The sequence below is a fragment of the Heteronotia binoei genome, unplaced genomic scaffold (assembly GCF_032191835.1).
Source record: "Heteronotia binoei isolate CCM8104 ecotype False Entrance Well unplaced genomic scaffold, APGP_CSIRO_Hbin_v1 ptg001301l, whole genome shotgun sequence".
NCBI lineage: Eukaryota > Metazoa > Chordata > Lepidosauria > Squamata > Gekkonidae > Heteronotia > Heteronotia binoei.
The window spans coordinates 165,704-188,963 of record NW_026800229.1 but is presented as its reverse complement, the minus strand read 5'-3'; the positions used below and the strand labels follow the sequence as shown (position 1 = coordinate 188,963).

The window sequence follows — 23,260 nt, the reverse complement described above, 5'->3', positions numbered from 1 at the left end:
AGGATTTATTTTCAAATATAGAGCATTTGCAGATTATATAATGTTTATAAATGAAAACCCCTTCAAGTCACACCTTTGTTGTTAGCCAAAATATAAGAATATGGGGAGTTGGCAGGACTTTGTATTAATCAAGAAAAATCAAAATTTCTATGTAAAAATATGCAAATAAATAAGCAACAAGAATTACAAAGACTAATGGGCTGTGAAGTCACCTCCAAGGTAAAATATTTGGGTGTGGAGATAACAATGAAGAATATTGATCTATTTAAAAATAATTATGAGAAGCTATGGTGTAAAATCGATGAAGATATGTTAAAATGGAACAAACTTAATTTGTCATTGCTGGGTAGAATAGCTGCAATTAAAATGAATATTCTACCAAGAATAATGTATTTGTTTCAAACTATTCCCATTGTGAAAGAAAGTAAACAATTTAAAAAATGGAGAAGAAAAATTTCAGAATTTGTATGGGCTGGTATAACCGCGCCTCGCGGTCTCACTGGATCGCTTCTATATGCGGCTTATGGCTACCCCAGCCCTTCTTCCACCTCAGTTCTTCCTTTTGAATTTTTACCTCATGACTATGGAACTCAAGGGGTGGGTGTAATATGGATTTCTCACTACTAGTCTCTTCGGGGTTTTTGTTTTGCTTGCAGATGGATATAACCTCAGTTTGTAGGTAGGGGACCACAGCAGCTTTGATAGCTTTCCCAATATACTGGCACCAGAGAACTTTAAAGTAAACCACAGAATTGTGCCAATAGATCCTGATAGGTTTTCGTCTTTTCCTTCTTTCTTTTAGCTAAGTAGCAGATGGCAATCCCTCTAAAGAAGGCTTTGAAAGAATCCCATATAACTGGCATGGAAGTATCTTGCTTCAGATTATATTCGAAAAACATTTGAATTTCTTTTTTGGCTTTTTCAATAAAGGTCTTATCCTTTAATATTTGTAGGTTAAGGGTCCAACGCGTTTTAGGCCGAAAGTCTTCTAAGTTAATTTGTAAGGGGTTGTGATCTGCATATATTTTTGGTAATATATGTGCTTGCGAGACTGATAGACCTAGAGTCGCTGAAAGCCAGCACATGTCGATTCGCGACCATCCCTTGTGTGCATGGGAGAAGAAGGTGTAATCTTTAGTTTGAGGATTTTTAGTTCTCCATGCATCAATCAAGTTAAGTTCTTCCACTGTTTGGATGAAGGATTTTGGTAGCACATTCCGATATTTGATCGATTTGCTGGAGTCGTGTTTCTTGTCTATACTGGGGTCGAAGATTGCGTTGTAATTCCCCATGATGCAGTAGTTATCTGCGCTGTATTCAAGCAGTCTCTGATGAAGTGAGGTATAAAATCTCTCTTGGCCGTCGCTGGGGGCATAAATATTTCCCCAAATTGTTTTGCCACCATTAATTTCTACTTCAATTAAGAGGATTCTACCTATCTCGTCGCTATATAATAGTTTAGAGACGATATTTTCTTGCACGTAAATCGCAACCCCTCTTTTCTTCTTCAAATTGCAGGAACAGTAGAGTTGGCCTAATTTTTTGTTTTGTAGGAGTTTTTTGTCGTCTTTCTTGATATGCATTTCCTGTAGGCACACGATTTGTGATTTCGTCTTCTGTAGTTGTAAAAAAAGCTTCTTTCTTTTCTTGGGTTCGTTCAGTCCATTGACGTTGACCGATAAAATCTGCGTATCTCTTCTTGCCATCATTCTGGGGGGCATTTACTATCAGATATTTTCCGTTTCTCTTTTTGTGTTTGTGCCCTCGTCTTGACTCTGCCATTGGTTTTTTGGGGGGGATGATCCAACCCCTCTGCCTGGTCCTCTCCAGATCCAGAGTCCTTGGCTGTCCAATTCCGCAAATTTAGCCCAAAATTTTTCCATCTTGTCCAGTGTGGTTAAATTGTATCTTCTTGACTGGTATGAGAAGAAGACTCCCTCCGGAATCAGCCATCTGTATTGTATATTATGTTGTGTTAACCAGGTAGTCATCTTCTTATAGCCAAGACGCCTCTGTCGTATTGACCAGGGTATATCTTTGAGGACTTTAATATTCTTGTCATCCCATTTCAGGCCCTTTGTTCTCGCCAATTTCAATATTTTGTCGCATAAGAACATAAGAACATAAGAGAAGCCATGTTGGATCAGGCCAACGGCCCATCAAGTCCAACACTCTGTGTCACACAGTGGCAAAAAAATTTTATATACACACATACACTGTGGCTAATAGCCACTGATGGATCTGTGCTCCATATATTTATCTAAACCCTTCTTGAAGGTGGCTATACTTGTGGCCGCCACCACCTCCTGTGGCAGTGAATTCCACATGTTGATCACCCTTTGGGTGAAGAAGTACTTCCTTTTATCCGTTTTAACCTTTCTGCTCAGCAATTTCATCGAATGCCCACGAGTTCTTGTATTGTGAGAAAGGGAGAAAAGTACTTCTTTCTCTACTTTCTCCATCCCATGCATTATCTTGTAAACCCTGGGCCAAAGGAGGCAAAATTACAGAGTACCCGGGCACGGGCCTTCTCTGTTATAGCCCCGTGCCTTTGGAATCAACTCCCGGAGGAGGTACGGGCCCTGCGGAATTTGGACCAATTCCGCAGGGCCTGTAAGACCACTCTTTTCAAGCAGGCCTTTGTAGACCATTGATAGGATGGCTGTTTAATCCACCAACGATTTTATCTAGTGACCCCTGCCATAATATAAATATACAGAATAACATCAAGAAGATCACCGCCGTCTAAATTATGGAACGACCCAGACAACTGGAACTGGTTTTAGATTGTTGTTTTTAAACTACTGTATAATTTAATTCTTGTTTTAATTTACCTTATATTGTATAATTTTATTGAACTGTTGTTAGCCGCCCTGAGCCTGCCTAGGCGGGAAGGGCGGGATATAAATAAAATTTATTACTATTATTATATTATTATCATGTCACCCCGCAGTCGACGTTTCTCCAAGCTGAAGAGCCCCAAGTGTTTCAACCTCTCTTCATAGGGAAAGTGCTCCAGCCCTTTAATCATTCTAGTTGCCCTTCTCTGGACTTCCTCCAAGGCTATAATATCCTTTTTTGAGGTGCGGCGACCAGAACTGTACACAGTACTCCAAATGAGACCGCACCATTGATTTATACAGGGGCATTATGATACTGGCTGATTTGTTTTCAATTCCCTTCCTAATAATTCCCAGCATGGCGTTGGCCTTTTTTATTGCAGACGCACACTGTCTTGACATTTTCAGTGAGTTATCTACCATAACCCCAAGATCTCTCTCTTGGTCAGTCTCTGCCAGTTCACACCCCATCCACTTGTATTTGTAGCTGGGATTCTTGGCCCCAATGTGCATTACTTTGCACTTGGCCACATTGAACCGCATCTGCCACGTTGACGCCCACTCACCCAGCCTCAACAGATCCCTTTGGAGTTCCTCACAATCCTCTCTGGTTCTCACCACCCTGAACAATTTAGTGTCATCCGCAAACTTGGCCACTTCACTGCTCACTCCCAACTCTAAATCATTTATGAACAAGTTAAAGAGCATGGGACCCAGTACCGAGCCCTGCGGCACCCCACTGCTTACCGTCCTCCACTGCGAAGACTGCCCATTTATACTCACTCTCTGCTTCCTATTACTAAGCCAGTTTTTGATCCACAAGAGGACCTGTCCTTTTACTCCATGACTCTCAAGCTTTCTAAGGAGCCTTTGATGAGGAACTTTATCAAAAGCTTTCTGGAAGTCAAGGTAAACAACATCTATCGGGTCTCCTTTGTCCACATGTTTGTTCACCCCCTCAAAGAAATGTAACAGGTTAGTGAGGCAAGATCTTCCCTTGCAGAACCCATGCTGAGTCTTCCTCAATATCCCGTGTTCATCAATGTGCCTACTCATTCTGTCCTTGATAATGGTTTCTACCAACTTTCCCGGTATTGAAGTCAGACTGACTGGCCTGGTCGCAGGTTACGGTACGTGTAAATCTAACCTGGATTTCACCTGGGAGGTTAAATTTCTTGGTATAGGGGGAAGCCACCCTTCTGGCCCATTCAATATCCGCTTTGCCATTTCTTAAAACGTTGTCATCCTCTGTTGTTAATAGTTTAAGAATCTTGTTTTCTAACTCTTCTCCTCTCTCTTCTGGAATGTCTTGAAATCTCAAGAGATAAGCTGCTTTGTCCATCTCTAACCTCACTAAGCGATCTTCAAGCTTAGCTACATTGGCCTGATTTTCCCTTGTGTTAGCGGACGTAGTGGCCTCTTGTTCCTCAAGCTTATCAAACTTAGCAGCGAGCTCGTGCACCTGTTGCGTGTTGGCCAAAAGTTGTTTCTGAAATTCTCCCAGTTGTTGGTTAGTTGTTTTCTAACCTCGCTCATTAGGTCAGTCTTCACATCTTGTAATGCGGCTTGATTTTGTTGGAAACCTGTTGTCATTAAGTTTTGTAATTTGTCTAGGGCCTCTTGGGTAATAGCTGGGGGGGTTGGTTTATTCCCCCCAGGTGGGGTAAATTGACCACCTTTCTTAATTTTAGTCTCCATTCCTAAGCACACAAAAAATTGAATTTACTGAGCAAAAATATTATCCACTTTCCTTAAAAAAAAAATTTATCTAGGAGTTATTTTGTTACTACACTCTACGTTAATTGGTGTATAGTCACTATTGTCGTTAGTCAATCAGTCAATCAGTCTAATATGTTGGACGGTCTATAATCTTAAATCCACTATCAATTAATCTATTATCTTAATCAACTATCAATCAATCCTCTTACACAAATCCCGACACTAATTATAAATTATCTTACTTAATTAATAAATCAGTTACGCAGTTGATCATCTGCTCATCAAACAATTAAATCAGTTAGTTCATTGGTAATTAACACTTATAGATTTCAAATAATTAAGCAGATGCACAATTCATTCTCAATTCATCAATTAGTTAGAACAATTAGTTGATTAGTTGATTACAACAAATATATTACGTTATTTAGTATTGTAACTTATAGTCCTCTTTCTTCCTTTCTTCTAATCTTCTTGCTTCTTTCTTCTATCTTCTTTCTTCTTCTTTTTTTCTCTGTTCTTAATGATGAAGGTTATACATCCAAACGAAAACAAAAAAACACTCTTCAAGGGAGGGGGGGCCGCAAAAAAAAAATTGCTAAGAACCCACCCTTTCCTTCTTTAGGGTCCTCTATGCCTCTTGCTTCTTGCTCAGACAATTCCTCTCTCCCCCTGTACAGTAGAGGGCGTCGGACACCAACGAATAGGCTGCTCCTCTTAGTTGGAGCCTCAGCTTTCCCTTTACCTCCTTAGTTGAGTCTGTGTCCTTCCTATACTTTACTAGCTTAATCGCCTCCCTCCTTAGCCTTCTTATCGGTTCAGTCACTCAGTACCCTTCTCGACCTTTTTCTTCTGCTTATAACTACCAACTTTCTGCTTATAACTACCAACTTCTGCTTATAACTACCAACTTTCTTCTGCTTATAACTACCAACTATTCTACTTTCCGCTGTCATTCATTCTCTTACTTACTTACAGTCCATCTCCTCTACTCGCGGGGTCTCAGCTTCTCTTCTGCCATCTGTCTTTCCCCGGTCAGCTCTCGGCGCCTCCGTTACTCCCCAATCCGCTCACCGTCCGTTACCCGCGTCTCAGCCTCCCTTCTGTTTGCTGTCTTCCCGTCTCTCCCCAGTCAGCTTTTCGCAGCCTTCCAGTCCAGCACATTCCAGCAGTTTCCCATGCCGTCCACTACTCGGGTCATAGATTCTCTTCTATCTCCGTCTATAAGTCTTTCCCCCAGTCGGCTCTCCGCGGCGTCTGGAGCACGTCAGGCACCGCTTTGGGGGGGGGGGGGTCGTCTGCCAGTCCCAACTCCGGCGTGCACTCAGCCGCCGCGAAACCAGGCTCTGGCTTTCACTTCCCTCTGCTACGCTGGTCTCACCTCCGGTGATGGAGAACCGTCGCCATTTTCCCCCCTGTCATCTCCGCCGTCTCTCCCCTCAAGCGAAAGCACACCAACGTTTATCAGGCAAGGTAGGCTGCCGTTATATTTTAACTTGCCCCTTACTCGCCGTTTGAGAAATTTAGGCAGTTGGGAAATTGCAAAAGTTCCAGGAATGAGAATTAGTTTCCCCCTCTAGCAGCTTATCTCCGGTGACCTAGTAAGACGCCGAAGTGTTAGCTAGCTCCGGACAGGAGAAAGGTGAGGGATCTGCAGGGAAAGCCTCCGCCTCCCCTAAAGTTTCCCCGACCAGCTCCCCAATCTAAGAAGTGTCCCCTGACACTTCTGTGGGGGTATCCTCGCAAGGAGAACCCCCCCAAGAGCTAGATAAACAGAGCACTCACCGGAGCTCAGTGAGAACGCTCTGCTTCACTACGCCATGAACATACACACACTGTCTTCAACTGGGGAATGGGAAATATATACATGGGCTATATTGTATCTCAAGCAGTTAACAGTTTCTTCGTAGTTCAGGCTTTATAATATCAAGTTCACTTAGGTCTCTCAGGTTTCACAGATCATACAGCTTTCACTCTCCAACACTATTCTGGGTTGGCATCTTGGATATAATGTGTCAAGTCCCTTAAGTCAACTGGTGTCTCTTCTCCCAGCCCTTCAGACTTCTAGAACCACATCTTTCCCTCAACCACCTCTTTAGCTCTTAAGAAAGTGTTTCTGTGTCTGTGGCCTCTCAGGTCTTTTACTGTGACTCTCCTCTAGTCACACACAGCCCCGTGGCTGTCTAAATAGAGTGAACAGTGAGCTTTGTTTCTCTTGAAGACTCTCCTCAGCTACTGTCTCAGCTCCTTCTCAGACCAACTGCTCTCTTCAGCAGCCTCCCTCAGACTTCGTCTGACACTAACTGCCCTCAGCCATTAGCTGTCAATCACCTCTGAGAGTTCCGAGCACTCTGGCCCCCACCCTCAGATCACCTGATGCAGGCTCTATGCATCCTTAGTTTTCTTGTTAACCCGTTCATTACCGTCACAGCTGGGAAGAAACCAAGGATCAAAATGAAAATTTTGACAGATGCAAAAGAGAGAGGTGGATTTCAACTACCAAATTTAAAATTATATCAGGAAGCAGTTGGTTTAGTGTGGATAAAAGAATGGATAATGCTGTTAAACAAAAAACTCTTAGTGCTGGAAGGTCACAGAAATAAATTTGGCTGGCACGCGTATTTGTATTATGGAAAAAAGATGGATGGTTTTTTCTCTCACCATTATATAAGAAATAATTTGCTAAATACATGGATGAAATACAAGAAATATGGGGATGAGAGAAAACCGTTATGGATAGTGCCAGCTGAAGTAATAAAAATAACGACTGAGATAGGTGAAGAAAAGTGGTTGTCATATAATCAATTATTAAAAATACAAAGTGGCAAAATAGAACTGAAAACTGCTGAAGAGTTGAATAATAAATATGATTGGTTCCAAATGCAACAAATAAAGAGTTTGGTGGATAATGATATCAAAACTGAAGGAATAAGAAAAGAACAAACAGAAATAGAAAAAGTTCTGCTTGGAGATAATGAAAAATTGATTTCAAAAATATATAAATTATTGTTAAAATGGTCTACGGAGGATGAAGTAGTGAAATCTCAAATGATTAAATGGGCAATTAATGTAAATAAAGAAATACAGATGGAAACTTGGGAATACCTGTGGAAGAATTCTATGAAGCTTTCGACGTGTCATAGTATTAAAGAGAACTGTTTCAAAATGATGCATAGATGGTATATGACTCCTAAAAAATTGGCAAAGATGAACAATAAGATGCCAGATAGATGTTGGAAATGTAAAAAACATGAAGGTTCTTTCTACCATATGTGGTGGACTTGTGAAACAGCAAAAAAGTATTGGCAAATGATTCAGCAAGAAATTTCTAAGATCTTGGGATATGAATTTAAGGAAAGTTGCAGAGATTTTACTGTTGGGATTACAAATGGAAAAATTTCCAAAGAAGATAGAACTGTAATTTGGTACTTGCTTTCAGCTGCCAGGACATTATATGCGCAGTTGTGGAAGCAAGAAAAAATACCAGAGAAATGGGATTGGATTATAAAAGTTATGACATGGAGTGAAATGGACAAATTAACAAGAATACCGAGAGACTATGATTTAGAAGTTTTTAAGATGGAGTGGAAAAATTTTAGAAGATATGTAGAAAAAGAGTGAAAAATAAAAGGACATTGGACAATTTTTGATAATGATTAAGTTTTAGAAAGAAGAAGAATATAAGTTTTTGTTTTAATAGTTAAGGTACCTTTAAATATTAGCATTTTAAGTAAATAACACCCAGGGGGGGGGGGTGTCAAGTAACGGGGGGAGGGGTGGGTAGAAAGTAATATATGGGGTAGATAAAAGAAGTTATTAAGATGTAAGAAATAGATTTGTTACCATATGTTACCAATAAAATTGTTGTAACCAACAAGAATCTCCATTTTAAATCTTTATAACTTCAAAAAAGAAATAAAAACAACAAAATAAGAAAGTTAAAGTCTATGAATCCATCTTCACTTTTTCTTTACACCTTAAGCCCAGGAAAATTATTCCTTTAAAAATTTTTGCCCATTGATCCACCACATTTCAACTATTATCAAAAATCACTAAGTGTCCCTTTACCTTCCAATGTTTTTCAACATATTTTTGAAATTTTTGCCATCCATTCTTTTCTGAACTTCTCTAAATCATAGTTTGCTTCTGAGTGCGACGGAGTTAAGAGTTTATAGGTCTGACCAAAAAGAAGCCCAAACCAATGCAGGCCCACCAAGGATAAAAACATAAGAACATAAGAGAAGCCATGTTGGATCAAGCCAGTGGCCCCTCCAGTCCAACACTCTGCGTCACATAAGAACATAAGAGAAGCCCTGTTGGATCAGGCCAGTGGCCCCTCCAGTCCAACACTCTGTGTCACATAAGAGAAGCCCTGTTGGATCTGTCCAATGGCCCCTCCAGTCCAACACTCTGTGTCACATAAGAGAAGCCCTGTTGGATCTGTCCAATGGCCCCTCCAGTCCAACACTCTGTGTCACATAAGAACATAAGAGAAGCCCTGTTGGATCAGGCCAATGGCCCCTCCAGTCCAACACTCTGTGTCACATAAGAACATGAGAGAAGCCCTGTTGGATCAGGCCACTGGCCCCTCCAGTCCAACACTCTGTGTCACATAAGAACATAAGAGAAGCCATGTTGGATCAAGCCAGTGGCCCCTCCAGTCCCACACTCTGTGTCACACAGTGGCAAAAAACGTCCCAACCAGGCTCCATCAGGAGGTCCACCAGCGGGGCCGGTACACTAGAAGCCCTCCCACTGTGCCCGCCCCCCCATGATGATGATGATGATACATGGTGCACAATGCCTTCCAGAGGTCCTGTCTGAGATTCAGTGTATTAATCACCACCTCTGCTTGTCACAGCCTGACAATATCTCCACTGCTGGGCGGCAGAAATATAGATGATGGACACACCTTGTATTCTGCTCTTTCTGGCTGAAATGCGCCCCTTTCCCTACTGTAGTTATGATGAATAATAATAATTGGGATAGAACTCTTCATTGTGAAAAAAGCACTTTGCAATCTTTATGCACATGAAGCGGGCGGACGGCCAGGTGGGTAGACTCCAGGCACAAAGCCGCTGCCTCTTCTGAGGCCAAAGCCAGGTGCTAACGATCCATGTGTTGATGTTCCATGTGCAGACTTCTAGCAGATGTTGCTGAGGACCATCCCGTGTGGATTTGCGGAGACTGGACGGGAAGACCCCTGGGCCCAAGATGCAGCCTACCCCCTCCAACCTCTCCACCACCATCTGGCCTGCCCCCTTCCTTCTTGTGGGCATTCCAGGCCTGGAATCGCTGCATGTGTGGCTGGCGGTGCCCTTCTGCTCCTTGTACCTGATGGCTGTCCTGGGCAACTGCACCCTTCTCTTGGTCATCAAGACGGACCCGAGTCTGCACCAGCCCATGTTCCTCTTCCTGTCCATGCTCTCCCTCACGGACCTGGTGCTGTCCACTTCCGCCCTGCCCAAGATGCTGGCCATCTTCTGGCTGGGGGCTGGGCACATCGCCTTCGGGGCCTGCCTGGCCCAGATGTTCTTCATCCACTCCTTCACCGCCATGGAGTCCGGGTTCTTCCTGGCCATGGCCTACGACCGCTACGTGGCCATTTGTGACCCCCTGCGCCACACCACTATCCTCACCAGCACCCGCATCGTGGTGATTGGGAGTGCCGTGCTGCTCCGGGGGGTGGTGTTCTTCTCCCCACACCCCTTCCTGGTGGGCCAGCTGACCTTCTGCAAGTCCAGGGTCATCGCCCACAGCTACTGCGAGTTCATGGCTGTGGTCAAGCTGGCCTGTGCGGAGACAGACGTCACCAAGGCCTACAGCCTGACCGTAGCCTCCCTCATTGGAGCCACTGATGTTCTCTTCATCGGGCTCTCCTACGGGCTGATCCTGCGCTCCATCTGCCGCCTCCCCTCCAAGGAGGCTGGTCTGAAGGCCCTGGGCACCTGCGGGTCCCACATCTGCGTCATCCTTGTCTTCTACACCACAGCAGTCTTCACTTTCCTCACCCACCGCTTCAGCCACGGCAGCATCCCCCATCACGTCCACATCCTCATCGCCAACACCTACCTGCTGGTGCCACCGACGCTGAACCCCATTATCTATGGGGTGAGGACGAAGCAGATCCGGAACCGGGTGCTGCAGGGTCTCCACTGGAAGCGGCCTAACTAGCAGCCGGGAGTTAGCTGGGGCCAGGTTTCCTCTCTTCGCCAGGCTCTGGCCTCTTGCAAAAGGCCGTTAGCACCTCTGGGAGAGCTGGAGGGAGCAAGAAGAACAGCATCTCACACATACCCCCTCTTGACTCGTGTCATGATCCTGGACCTAGCGAGGCCTGCAGGCCCCAGGGAAGCCTGCTTAGGAGTTACTAGGCAAAGCGTACATCTCCCAGGATCCCCTCTGATTGGGTAGCAAGGGGCTTGGAGAGAAACAGGCCCAGAGAGGGGTGGGGCCTGGGAAGAGAATATAAAGGCCAAGCCCAGGAAGTGGGTGTTCTTTCCCTGGAAGGCTGAGCTGGAGGCAGGCTGTAGCCTGAAGAGCTGGAAGCAGGGGAAAGACCCTTACCCAAGGGGGTAAGTGTTGGTATTAGAGTAGGGACTGTAGAGATAGACGCATTAGGGCATTTGTTTATTTCCCCTTCACCCTTTTACTGTTTTATGCACCTCGTTTGTTATATTGCACTGACCTTTCAAAATAAACCCTTTCCCCCCTTGTTAAATCTGCCTGGTCCTCACACCCATTCCAGGGAGTCCTGGAAGGGCTTGGGAGGGGACTCTGGGCCTTCTCAAGGGAGACCCTCAACCCAGAGTGGTGGCAGCAATTGGTAAGACCCCCTGAGTCGTGACAACTCGCAATAACAATTTGATAGGCAAGGCAGTCAAATCCAGCAGAGGAGAAACCTTCCTTCACCCAACATATAGCCCACCTCCGCAGCTCTGGTGGGCCCCCACGGATTCAATGACTCTACAGACAGATGAGAGATAAAGAAATGGAGAGGCTTCTGCCCAGCTTCTCTGCAGAGAGACCTGTAGCATGAGGTGGGTGTCTGGGCTGACCCAGTGCAGAGAATCCTTGGTTCACCTTCTTTGTAGCCTCCGAAGGGCAGACGGGGGGCTTGGCGAAAACCTGCTGGAGCTGGAGCCAGTGCTGCCTGTGCTGGAATTATTGGCAAGACAGGGGCAGTTCTGTCTAGTAGCCTGAATTTGCTTAGGCCTCTCTGTCGGGTTGTCTCCCACAAGGCACTGCAGGAGGCTCTTTGGTGTCGTGGTGAAGTGTGCAGACTCTTATCCGGGAGAACCAGGTTTGATTCCTGTCCAACACTCTGTGTCACATAAGAACATAAGAGAAGCCCTGCTGGATCAGGCCAGTGGCCCCTCCAGTCCAACCCTGCGTGTCACATAAGAACATAAGAGAAGCCCTGTTGGATCAGGCCAGTGGCCCCTCCAGTCCAACACTCTGTGTCACATAAGAACATAAGAGAAGCCCTGTTGGATCAGGGCAATGGCCCCTCCAGTCCAACCCTGCGTGTCACATAAGAACATAAGAGAAGCCCTGTTGGATCAGGCCAGTGGCCCCTCCAGTCCAACACTCTGTGTCACATAAGAACATAAGAGAAGCCCTGTTGGATCAGGCCAGTGGCCCCTCCAGTCCAACACTCTGTGTCACATAAGAACATAAGAGAAGCCCTGTTGGATCAGGCCAATGGCCCCTCCAGTCCAACACTCTGTGTCACATAAGAACATAAGAGAAGCCCTGTTAGATCAGGCCAGTGGCCCCTCCAGTCCAACACTCTGTGTCACATAAGAACATAAGAGAAGCCCTGTTGGATAAGGCCAGTGGCCCCTCCAGTCCAACGCTCTGTGTCACATAAGAACATAAGAGAAGCCCTGTTGGATCAGGCCAGTGGCCCCTCCAGTCCAACACTCTGTGTCACATAAGAACATAAGAATAGCCCTGCTGGATCAGGCCAGTGGCCCCTCCAGTCCAACACTCTGTGTCACATAAGAACATAAGAGAAGCCCTGTTGGATCAGGCCAACACTCTGTGTCACATAAGAGAAGCCCTGTTGGATCAGGCCAATGGCCCCTCCAGTCCAACACGCTGTGTCACATAAGAACATAAGAGAAGCCATGTTGGATCAGGCCAGTGGCCCCTCCAGTCCAACACTCTGTGTCACATAAGAACATAAGAGAAGCCATGTTGGATCAGGCCAGTGGCCCCTCCAGTCCAACACTCTGTGTCACATAAGAACATAAGAGAAGCCCTGTTAGATCAGGCCAATGGCCCCTCCAGTCCAACACTCTGTGTCACATAAGAACATAAGAGAAGCCATGTTAGATCAGGCCAATGGCCCCTCCAGTCCAACACGCTGTGTCACACAGTGGCCAAAAAAAATTATATATATATATATATATACACACACACACACACACACTGTGGCTAATAGCCACTGATGGACCTCTACTCCATATTTTTATCTAACCCCCTCTTGAAGCTGGCTATTCTTGTAGCTGCCACCACCTCCTGTGGCAGTGAATTCCACATGTTAATCACCCTTTGGGTGAAGAAGTACTTCCTTTTATCCGTTTTAACCTGTCTGCTCAGCAATTTCATCGAATGCCCACGAGTTCTTGTATTGTGAGAAAGGGAGAAAAGTACTTCTTTTTCTACTTTCTCCATCCCATGCATTATCTTGTAAATCTCTATCATGTCACCCCGCAGTCGACGTTTCTCCAAGCTAAAGAGTCCCAAGCGTTTCAACCTTTCTTCATAGGGAAAGTGCTCCAGCCCTTTAATCATTCTAGTTGCCCTTCTCTGGACTTTCTCCCATGCTATAATATCCTTTTTGAGGTGCGGCGACCAGAACTGCACAGAGTACTCCAAATGAGACCGCACCATCGATTTATACAGGAGCACTATGATACTGGCTAATTTGTTTTCAATTCCCTTCCTAATAATTCCCAGCAGGATATAAATTCTGAAGGTAGCTGACACCAGTGATGGACATGTGAAGGGCCCTCTGCCCATGCCATGGTTAGGACTTGACAGAGTGCCGGGATGCTCTTGTCCTCTTCTGTAAACTGAATCCTGAAATAGCTTCATGCTTGAAAATGTGTGTGGTGTGGTTTTCATTTCCATAAATGGTTTTAACCTTGGCACAGCTTTCTCTCTCCCTTTTGGAAACAACTGGGTCATTGCCACTCACCTTCCACCCCTTATTGAACCCGGTGGGAATGGAAGTCCTTCAAAAAGTCCTTATACTCCTAAGAACATAAGAGAAGCCATGTTGGATCAGGCCAATGGCCCCTCCAGTCCAACACTCCGTGTCACACATAAGAACATAAGAGAAGCCATGTTGAATCAGGCCAACGGCTCCTCCAGTCCAACACTCCGTGTCACACATAAGAACATAAGAGAAGCCATGTTGGATCAGGCCAATGACCCCTCCAGTCCAACACTCCGTGTCACACAGTGGCCAAAAAACCAGGTGTGATCAGAAGGTCCATCAGTGGGGCCAGGACACTAGAAGCCCTCCCACTGTGCCTCCCTTCAAGCATCAAGAATACAGAGCATCCCTGCCCCAGAGTTATCCACCACTTCTTCACCCAAAGGGTGATTAACATGTGGAATTCACTGCCACAGGAGGTGGTGGTGGCCACAAGCATAGCCAGCTTCAAGAGGGGGTTAGATAAAAATATGGAGCAGAGGTTCATCAGTGGCTACTAGCCACAGTGTGTGTGTGTGTGTGTGTTTATATATACTATATATATATAATTTTTTGCCACTGTGTGACACAGAGTGTTGGACTGGATGGGCCATTGGCCTGATCTAACATGGCTTCTCTTATGTTCTTATGACCCCAAGAGCTCTCTCTTGGTCAGTCTCTGCCAGTTCACACCCCCATCAACTTGTATTTGTAGCTGGGATTCTTGGCCCCAATGTGCATTACTTTGCACTTGGCCACATTGAACCGCATCTGCCACGTTGACGCCCACTCACCCAGCCTCAACAGATCCCTTTGGAGTGCCTCACAATCCTCTCACCACCCTGAACAATTTAGTGTCATCCGCATACTTGGCCACTTCACTGCTCACTCCCAACTCCATTTATGAACAAGTTAAAGAGCATGGGATCCAGTACTGAGCCCTGCAGCACTCCACTGCTTACCGTCCTCCACTGCGAAGACTGCCCATTTATACTCACTCTCTGCTTCCTATTACTCAGCCAGTTCTTGATCCACAAGAGGACCTGTCCTTTTACTCCATGATTCTCAAGCTTTCTAAGGAGCCTTTGATGAGGAACTTTATCAAAAGCTTTCTGGAAGTCAAGGTAAACAACATCTATCGGGTCTCCTTTGTCCACATGTTTGTTCACCCCCTCAAAGAAATGTAACAGGTTAGTGAGGCAAGATCTTCCCCTACAGAACCCATAGTAAGTAAGGAAGTAAATTTTTATTTATACCCCGCCCTCCTCGCCGAGGCAGGCTCAGGGCGGCTTACAGGACATGATACGGAATCATGATATCATAATAACAGATAAAATCAATAACAGTATAAGTACAAATATAAATTATTATAAAAAGTTAAAACAATACAGTGGTGCTATTTATCCGGCAGCATAATATTTATTCTGGTTACATCTTAAAGGCTTCTTGGAAGAGGGCAGTTTTGCAGGCCCTGCGGAATTGATTGAAGTCCCGCAGGGCCCGCACCTCCTCCGGTAGCTGATTCCACCATTGGGGGGCTTTTATAGAGAAGGCCAGCTCCCCGGTCGTTTTAAGTTTGGCCTCCTTAGGCCCAGGGATTTCCAAAAGATTTTGTGAACTGAAACGCAGTGCTCTCTGGGGAACATATAGTAAGAGGCGGTCCTTGAGGTAGGCAGGTCCTCAGCCATATAGGGCTTTATAGGTGATAACCAGCACCTTGTAGCGAACCCGGTATACAATTGGCAGCCAGTGCAGTTCCCGCAGCCTAGGCCACACGTGTTCCCACTGAGGTAGTCCCACTAGTAGCCTGGCTGCTGCGTTCTGCACTAGCTGCAGTTTCCACATTTGGTACAGGGGCAGTCCCATGTAGAGGGCATTACAGTAGTCCAATCTTGAAGTGACTGTCGCATGGATCACTGTTGCCAGGTCGCCCCGCTCCAAGAAGGGGGCCAACTGCCTTGCCCGTCTAAGATGAAAAAAGGCGGATTTGGCAGTGGCCGCTATCTGGGCCTCCATTGTCAAGGAGGACTCCAGTAGCACTCCTCACAATGCAGGAAACCCACAAACACCTCCCCCTAAATTCACAGGATATTCATTGCTGTCAGATGGCCTGTTTCAAAGCCTGCAAGGAAGGAGAGCCCACCACCTCCCAAGGAGGAAGCCTGTACCACTGAGGAACCGCTGTAACAGTCAGGAAGTTCTTCCTAATGTTGAGCCGGAAACCCTCTTGATTCAATTTCAACCTGTTGGTTCTGGTCCTTCCTTCCGGGGCCACAGAAAACAATTCCACACCTTCCGCTATATGACAGCCCTTCAAGTCCTTAAAGATGGTGATCCTATCACCTCTCAGCCGCCTCCTCTCCAGGCTAAACATCCCCAGCTCCTTCATCCTTTCCTCCTCATAGGATTTGGTCTCCAGACCAACTGCAGGGCTGTTGGAAGGAGAGGAGGCTGCAGTGGTAGCCCTGCCCAGCCCTAGACTGGCTAACATCTGCTGCCCGCCCCCCTGCACCCAATCTGGTTCCCCCAGAAGGCTGCTGCCTAGTTTGCCTACTGACAGGGCCAGCCCTGGGGGTGGCAATCAGATATGCTGCCTAGACCAGGGGTGTCAAACTCTTTTATTACTGACATAAATGAGACTTTGTTGGGCTGAGCCATGTCAGGCTGGGCTGTGTGTGTACTTATTTAAGATTAGGTAGCAGAGATATAAGCATTATAAAGGCCACAAACAAACACAAGTAAGGTTTTTTTTAGAAAAAAACCCCCTTAAAATGAAAAATGCTTAAAACATTAGCATTTGTTGGTCTTATAGGTTCTTTCTTTGTATCTGTCTCATGGGATCCAGGGAACTGGCCAAAGGAGGCTCTGGCTTTTTCCTTCCTTCCCCAGGAGAGCAGGAGGGGGAGGAGCCTCAGCCAATAGAAGGAAGAGAAGCTGAGAGATATTGCAAGCCTCAAACCACTTTCAGATCCAGTAGTTCAGCATTTGCAAGTTCTTACTAAGTTTGATGCAGAGCTCCAGGGAGTGTTAAAGGTTGTGAGGAAAGGCATGGCCATCGGGTACGAGAAACACACCAGCGGAGCTCAAGTGTTTTTACACAGGAAAAGTGAGACTTACAGACTCCCCATCTACATGATGGCAGAATCATCATCCAAACTGGGATGAGACAATATGCAGGAAGATCCCCAGGATTACCTTCAGATAATCTAACAAAATTTGTGACAGGCTTTGACCCTTTGTGAGTCAATTCTCACAGCTCAAATGTGAGTCCAGACCGAGGCAGACTCAGGGGTGGGATTCTAGCAGGAGCTCCTTTGCATATTAGGCCACACCCCCTGATGTAGCCAGTCCTCCAAGAGTTGACAAGGCTCTTTTTTGTAAGCTCTTTAAGGATTGGCTACATCAGGGATGTGTGGCCTAACATGCAAAGGAGCTCCTGCTAGAATCCCACCCCTGCAGACTCCCATTCTAGCGGTCTCTGAAGAAGTGACTTCAGGGACTCCCAAAAGCTCCCCCCTCCCAGCCACAAACTTTTGTCAGTCTTGAGGGTGTGGCTGGACTCGGGCTCTTCTGCTGCTCCAGTCAGACGGAGAGAGCTGCCCATACGCTGACCTGTCTTTAGGTAGGCTGTGCACTCTCTGTGGCTCAGGGATGACTCTCCAGAGGCTGAGATAAACTGCTGAGAGGGAGGGAGGGAGGCCTCACTGGGGACCTCCAGGCTGTTGCCATAAATGGTCCTTCTGGCTCTGCCAGACAGCCTCACACCCAACCCCAGCTAGGATGCAGCCGCCGGCAGCCCTTCACCTGGGCATCCCCTTTCCTTCTGAGGAGAATCAGAGCACCAGGGCTCTCCCCAGGTGAGCTGGCCAGACTGGGGAGGCAGACTGGGTGTGGGGGGAAAGGGAGCTGCAGAGTGGGGGGGGCTACCCCCCAATGTTGTAAGAGGGCACAGAAGGATCACCATGCCGCCTACTGCAAGGGAAACTGATAGGACAGGAAGTCAGAGAGGAAGAGCCCACCCTCGAGGTGTGTAAGGAAGGGGCAGGAGATGCAAGCAAGCAGATGACACTAAATTGTTCAGGGTGGTGAGAACCAGAGAGGATTGTGAGGCACTCCAAAGAGATCTGTTGAGGCTGGGTGAGTGGGCGTCAACGTGGCAGATGAGGTTCAATGCAGCCAAGTGCAAAGTAATGCACATTGGGGCCAAGAATCCCAGCTGCAAATACAAGTTGATGGGGTGTGAACTGGCAGAGACTGACCAAGAGAGAGATCTTGGGGTCGTGGTGGATAACTCACTGAAAATATTGGGAATTATTAAGAAGGGAATTGAAAGCAAATCAGCCAGTATCATAATGCCCCTGTATAAACTGATGGCGCGGCCTCATTTGGAGTACTGTGTACAATTCTGGTCACCGTACCTCAAAAAGGATATTATAGCATTGGAGAAAGTTCAGAAAAGGGCAACAAGAATGATTAAAGGGTTGGAACACCTTCCCTATGAAGAAAGGTTGAAACGCTTGGGGCTCTTTAGCTTGAAGAAACTTCGACTGCGGGGTGACATGATAGAGGTTTACAAGATTATGCAAGGGATGGAGAAGGTAGAGAAAGAAGTACTTTTCTCCCTTTCTCACAATACAAGAACTCATGGGCATTCAATGAAATTGCTGAGCAGTAGGGTTAAAACAGATAAAAGGAAGTACTTCTTCACCCAAAGGGTGATTAACATGTGGAATTCACATGGCATGGCCACCTTCAAGAGGGGGTTAGATAAAAATATGGAGCAGAGGTCCATCAGTGGCTATTAGCCACAGTGTGTAAATATATATATATTCTTCCCAAAAGTGAGTGAGGAAGCCTTCAGGCAACAGGGCAAGAATCGCCCCCCCCCCCCAGAGGATTTCATGCTGAAACTGCTGCTTGTGTTCCCACTGTTGGACCCCCCCTCCCCCTCCGGCCAGATGTCCCTCCAGGACAGGGCCAGATTAACATAGTGGGCTATGGGCCCCCATGGCTTTAGGGGCCCTGGGCTGGCTCCCCCCCCAATCCCCCCCCCCCGTTTGCAGCCCTCCCAGCCTCCATGCACAGCCAGCAACTGAGCCACTCTCTGCCTGACTTGCCTGGTGGGGCTGCTGCTGGCGTCGTTGCCAAGTTTGCCTCTTTCTGCCCCCCCCCAACTTTGTCCGAGGGGCTTTGGCGAAGGGGCCTGCAGGCAGCAGCGGGGGTCATGGGTGGTGGGGTGGGTTCTCTGACAGAGATAATTGGAGAGGGGCCCCGAGATTGTGACTGCCTAGGAGCTTCCAGAGGGTTTAATCCAGCACTGCTGCAGGAGCTGCCCCCTCTCTGCCTTCTGCTTCCTCTCCTCGGGGCCTGGCTCCGTCTCCACCAGCTGGGCCTCCCCGCCTCGCTTCTCCTCGCTTCTGACCTGCGGGTTTCCTTTCAAAGGCCCTGGACCACCACCTGCTCTGGGTTTTCTTGGCTCAGGGAGATGGGGGGGTGGCAGGACCCAGGGAGGACAGATATCCAGGGGAGGGAGGAAAGAAAAGATACACAATTGGCAGGGCTAGATCTGGGGGGGGGCAGAGGGGGGTGCTTGCCGTGGGACGGAAGGGGGGTGCAAATTGGGTATGAAGTCCATTGTATTTGATGGGACCACAAGATAGAATAGCCCATAAGGGGGCTCCATTTTTTGATTTTGCCCCCTCTCAAAAACATGTCGATCCGGTCCTGCCAACTGGGTGGGGGATTTCGTCCCCTACTTAAACGGGATGTCAGGGAACCTTTCTTTTACTAGATGCAGTGACTCAGCAGAGTGGGTTGGTTTATAATGCAGGGAGGAGGCCCTGCTCTGCACCTGAGGAAGGACTATCCCTTGCAACACGTGGGGCATAATATTTCCAAAATCCATCGATTGTCCTTTCGTTGTTGCCGCCGGAGCTGTCCTGCTGCATTCTGATCTTTTCTTTCCAAGACGCAGGAGATTCCCACAGCTGAACAGCAACCATTCCTACTTGCCCACCTTCGTCCTGCTGGGCATCCCTGGGCTGGAGAGTGCCCACGCCTGGCTCTCTGTCCCCTTCTGCCTGGGCTACCTGATCGCCCTCCTGGGGAACAGCACCATCCTCCTGTTGGTGATGACGGAGGCCAGCCTCCACCAGCCCATGTTCTACTTCCTGGCAGTGCTCTCCGCCATCGACCTGGGCCTGTCCTCTTCCACCCTGCCCAAGATGCTGGCCCTCTTCTGGTTCGGCCATGGGGAGATCAGCTTCGGGGGCTGCCTGGCCCAGATGTTCTTCCTCCACACCCTCACGGGCATGGAGTCTGTCGTCCTGACCTGCATGGCGCTGGACAGATACGTGGCCATCTGCCACCCCTTGAGATACACCACCATCTTGACCAAGAGCCACGTAGCCCGGCTGTGCTCTGTGGTGGTGCTGAGACCTTTTGTCCTTGTGTTCCCCATCGCTCTGCTGACCCAGCGCTTGCCTTTCTGCAGTCCTCGGATCAACGTTGCCCACACTTACTGCGAGCACATGGGCATTGCCAAGCTGGCCTGTGCCGACATCAGGATTAATATGATCTACGGCTTGTTTGCTATTTCCTTCCTACTGGTGGACGTGCTCCTGATTCTGCTGTCCTACGTGCAAATCCTCCGCGCTGTTTTCCGGCTGCCCTCCAAGGAGGCCCAGCGGAAATCTCTGGGGACCTGCGGCTCTCACGTGGCTGTGATTTTTGTGTTCTACACTCCAGCTTTCTTCTCCTTCCTCACCCACCGCTTTGGGCGAAACATCCCCCATTATGCCCACATCCTCATTGCCAATCTCTACGTGATTTTGCCCCCGGTGCTCAACCCCGTCATTTATGGGGTGAGGACCAAAGAGATCCGCAGGAGAATCGTCCAGGCTTTATGGCACAAAGGGCAGGCTTTCTTCTAGATGCTCCTCATTCTTTTTAAAACAAGGGCACAGCACATTCACAGCAAAGAGATCTTGTGAACCTCCACCTTTTGTGGGTAGCACCTTCTCAAGATTTGCTGCATTTTCATCATAGCTGAATTCACCTTCTGACAGTTTCTCGGCATCAGGAGAGAGAGTCAGGAAAACGTAGCAGTGCTTTGGAAACCTGCAAAATCCTTCTGGTCAGAGACAAATCCGTTGGTGCCTAACCCCTCCCACCTTACAAGCACCTTTGCCTCAAAACAGCCACTGAACGTGGACTGACCTCCAGCCCCCTGGCCTCAGACGGGTGACCCTGCTCAGGTGAGTCTTCCTCCACGATCAGGCTGCTCGGAAGCATCTTCTTCTCCTACCCCAAGCCTTGGAAGTGAAGGGCCCCAAACATCTCCCCAATGGGACACCCGCCATTTCTCCAGCACCTTTTCCCCCTTGCTTCTGAGGCTGGCAGTGAGGCCACTGTGTGACACAGTGTTGGACGGGAGGGGCGGTTGGCCTGATCCAACAGGCTTCTCTTATGTGACACAGAGTGTTGGACTGGATGGGCCACTGGCCTGATCCAACAGGCTTCTCTCATGTTCTTATGTGACACAGAGTGTTGGACTGGAGGGGCCAGTGGCCTGATCCAACATGGCTTCTCTTATGTTCTTATGTGACACAGAGTGTTGGACTGGATGGGCCACTGGCCTGATTCAACAGGGCTTCTCTTATGTTCTTATGTGACACAGAGTGTTGGACTGGAGGGGCCATTGGCCTGATCCAACAGGGCTTCTCTTATGTTCTTATGTGACACAGAGTGTTGGACTGGAGGGGACATTGGCCTTATCCAACAGGGCTTCTCTTATGTTCTTCTGTGACACAGAGTGTTGGACTGGAGGGGCCACTGGCCTGATCCAACAAGGTTTCTCTTATGTTCTTATGTGACACAGAGTGTTGGACTGGATGGGCCATTGGCCTGATCCAACAGGGCTTCTCTTATGTTCTTATGAGACACAGAGTGTTGGACTTGATGGGCCACTGGCCTGATCCAACAGGGCTTCTCTTATGTTCTTATGTGACACAGAGTGTTGGACTGGATGGGCCACTGGCCTGATCCAACATGGCTTCTCTTATGTTCTTCTGTGACACAGAGTGTTGGACTGGATGGGCCACTGGCCTGATCCAACAGGGCTTCTCTTATGTTCTTATGTGACACAGAGTGTTGGACTGGAGGGGCCATTTGCTTGATCCAACATGGCTTCTCTTCTGTTCTTATGTGACACAGAGTGTTGGACTGGAGGGGCCACTGGCCTGATCCAACAGGGCTTCCCTTATGTTATTATGTGACACAGAGTGTTGGACTGGAGGGGCCATTGGCCTGATCCAACAGGGCTTCTCTTATGTTCTTATGTGACACAGAGTGTTGGACTGGAGGGGCCACTGGCCTGATCCAACATGGCTTCTCTTATGTTCTTATGTGACACAGAGTGTTGGACTGGATGGGCCACTGGCCTGATTCAACAGGGCTTCTCTTATCCCTTATTTGTCTTTTAGGAAGAAATCCCGCTTGGTCTTTGTTTATAAAGTTGGTCAGGTATTGCTTCAGTCGCTCTGCTAAAATTCTTGTATAGATCTTATAGTCATTATTCAACAATGAGATTGGTCTATAATTTTTCACGTTTGTGCTATCTTTATCTTCCTTAGGAATCAGAGAGACTACAGCTTCCCTCCAGGTCTTTGGGATTTTCCCTTCTTCTCTTATCGTGTTTAACAACTTCAACAGTTTGGGTGTTAATTCATCCTTAAGAGATTTGTAAAATTTTGACGTGAATCCATCTGGCCCTGGAGCTTTACCCTCTTGCATAGCTTTTATTGCTGCTTCTATTTCAATTTTCTCTATTGGGTCATTTAATATCTTTTTCATATGTTCCGTCAAAGGTGCCACCTGAATGTTTCGTAGATACTCTTCCACTTTTTCTTTACTTACATTCACGCCCTTGAATAAATTTGCATAGTATTTAAAGAATTCTCTTTTAATTCCTTCTTGATCCACTACTGTTTTCCCATTTGCCATGATTTTATTTATAGTCTTATTTTCTTTCCTTTTTTTTAATTGCCAGGCCAGGTATTTACCAGGTTTGTTTGCACTTTCAAACGATTTCTGTTTCAAATTTTTTAAATTCCATTCTAGTTCTTTATTCAGCAAATGTTTAACTTGGGATTGTAATATCGTAATTTCTTTTATTAATTTTTTCTTCCCTGGTCTTTTTTTTAAGTCCTTTTCTTTTTTATCTATTTCATTTTGCAGTGCTGACAGCCTTTCTTCTCTTGCTCTTTTGTCTTTATTATTCAATGTGATTAATATACCCCTCATTACTGCTTTATAAGTGTCCCATACTGTTGGATATTCCATATCATCCGTTTCATTTATTTGGAAGAATGCTGCAGTCTCCTTTTCTAAGAATGATACAGTGTCTTTATTTTGTAGTAAATCCTCATTAATTCTCCATCTTCTTGATTTTCTTTGCAATTTTGTTGACCAGCATATTGGATTATGGTCCGCCCAAACC

The 23,260-nt window shown here is 46.9% G+C and overlaps 2 protein-coding genes and 1 long non-coding RNA gene across 3 annotated transcripts in view; all 3 read left to right on the top strand.

The window, feature by feature from the left end:
- LOC132591008 (uncharacterized) overlaps nucleotides 1-23,260 on the top strand; it is a 182,221-nt gene that overhangs the window by 119,197 nt on the left and 39,764 nt on the right. The gene's annotated exons all lie outside the window — the stretch shown is intronic.
- Nucleotides 9,771-10,730, top strand: LOC132590993 (olfactory receptor 52P1-like). Its single transcript, XM_060263881.1, has one exon. The coding sequence runs from the start codon at nucleotides 9,771-9,773 to the stop codon at nucleotides 10,728-10,730; it is 960 nt and encodes a 319-aa protein (XP_060119864.1).
- Nucleotides 17,542-20,693, top strand: LOC132591000 (olfactory receptor 52E4-like). Its single transcript, XM_060263886.1, has 2 exons — nucleotides 17,542-17,618; nucleotides 19,736-20,693. The coding sequence occupies exons 1-2, from the start codon at nucleotides 17,542-17,544 to the stop codon at nucleotides 20,691-20,693; spliced, it is 1,035 nt and encodes a 344-aa protein (XP_060119869.1).

What these genes read in the sequence shown, in the direction of transcription:
- LOC132590993 (XM_060263881.1), top strand. Translation starts at nt 9,771, where the DNA reads ATGCAGCCTACCCCCTCCAACCTCTCCACCACCATCTGGCCTGCCCCC.
- LOC132591000 (XM_060263886.1), top strand. Translation starts at nt 17,542, where the DNA reads ATGCAGCCGCCGGCAGCCCTTCACCTGGGCATCCCCTTTCCTTCTGAG. An exon ending in AGCACCAGGGCTCTCCCCAG is followed by an intron (nt 17,619 to 19,735) that starts GTGAGCTGGCCA and finishes TCCAAGACGCAG; the next exon opens with GAGATTCCCACAGCTGAACA.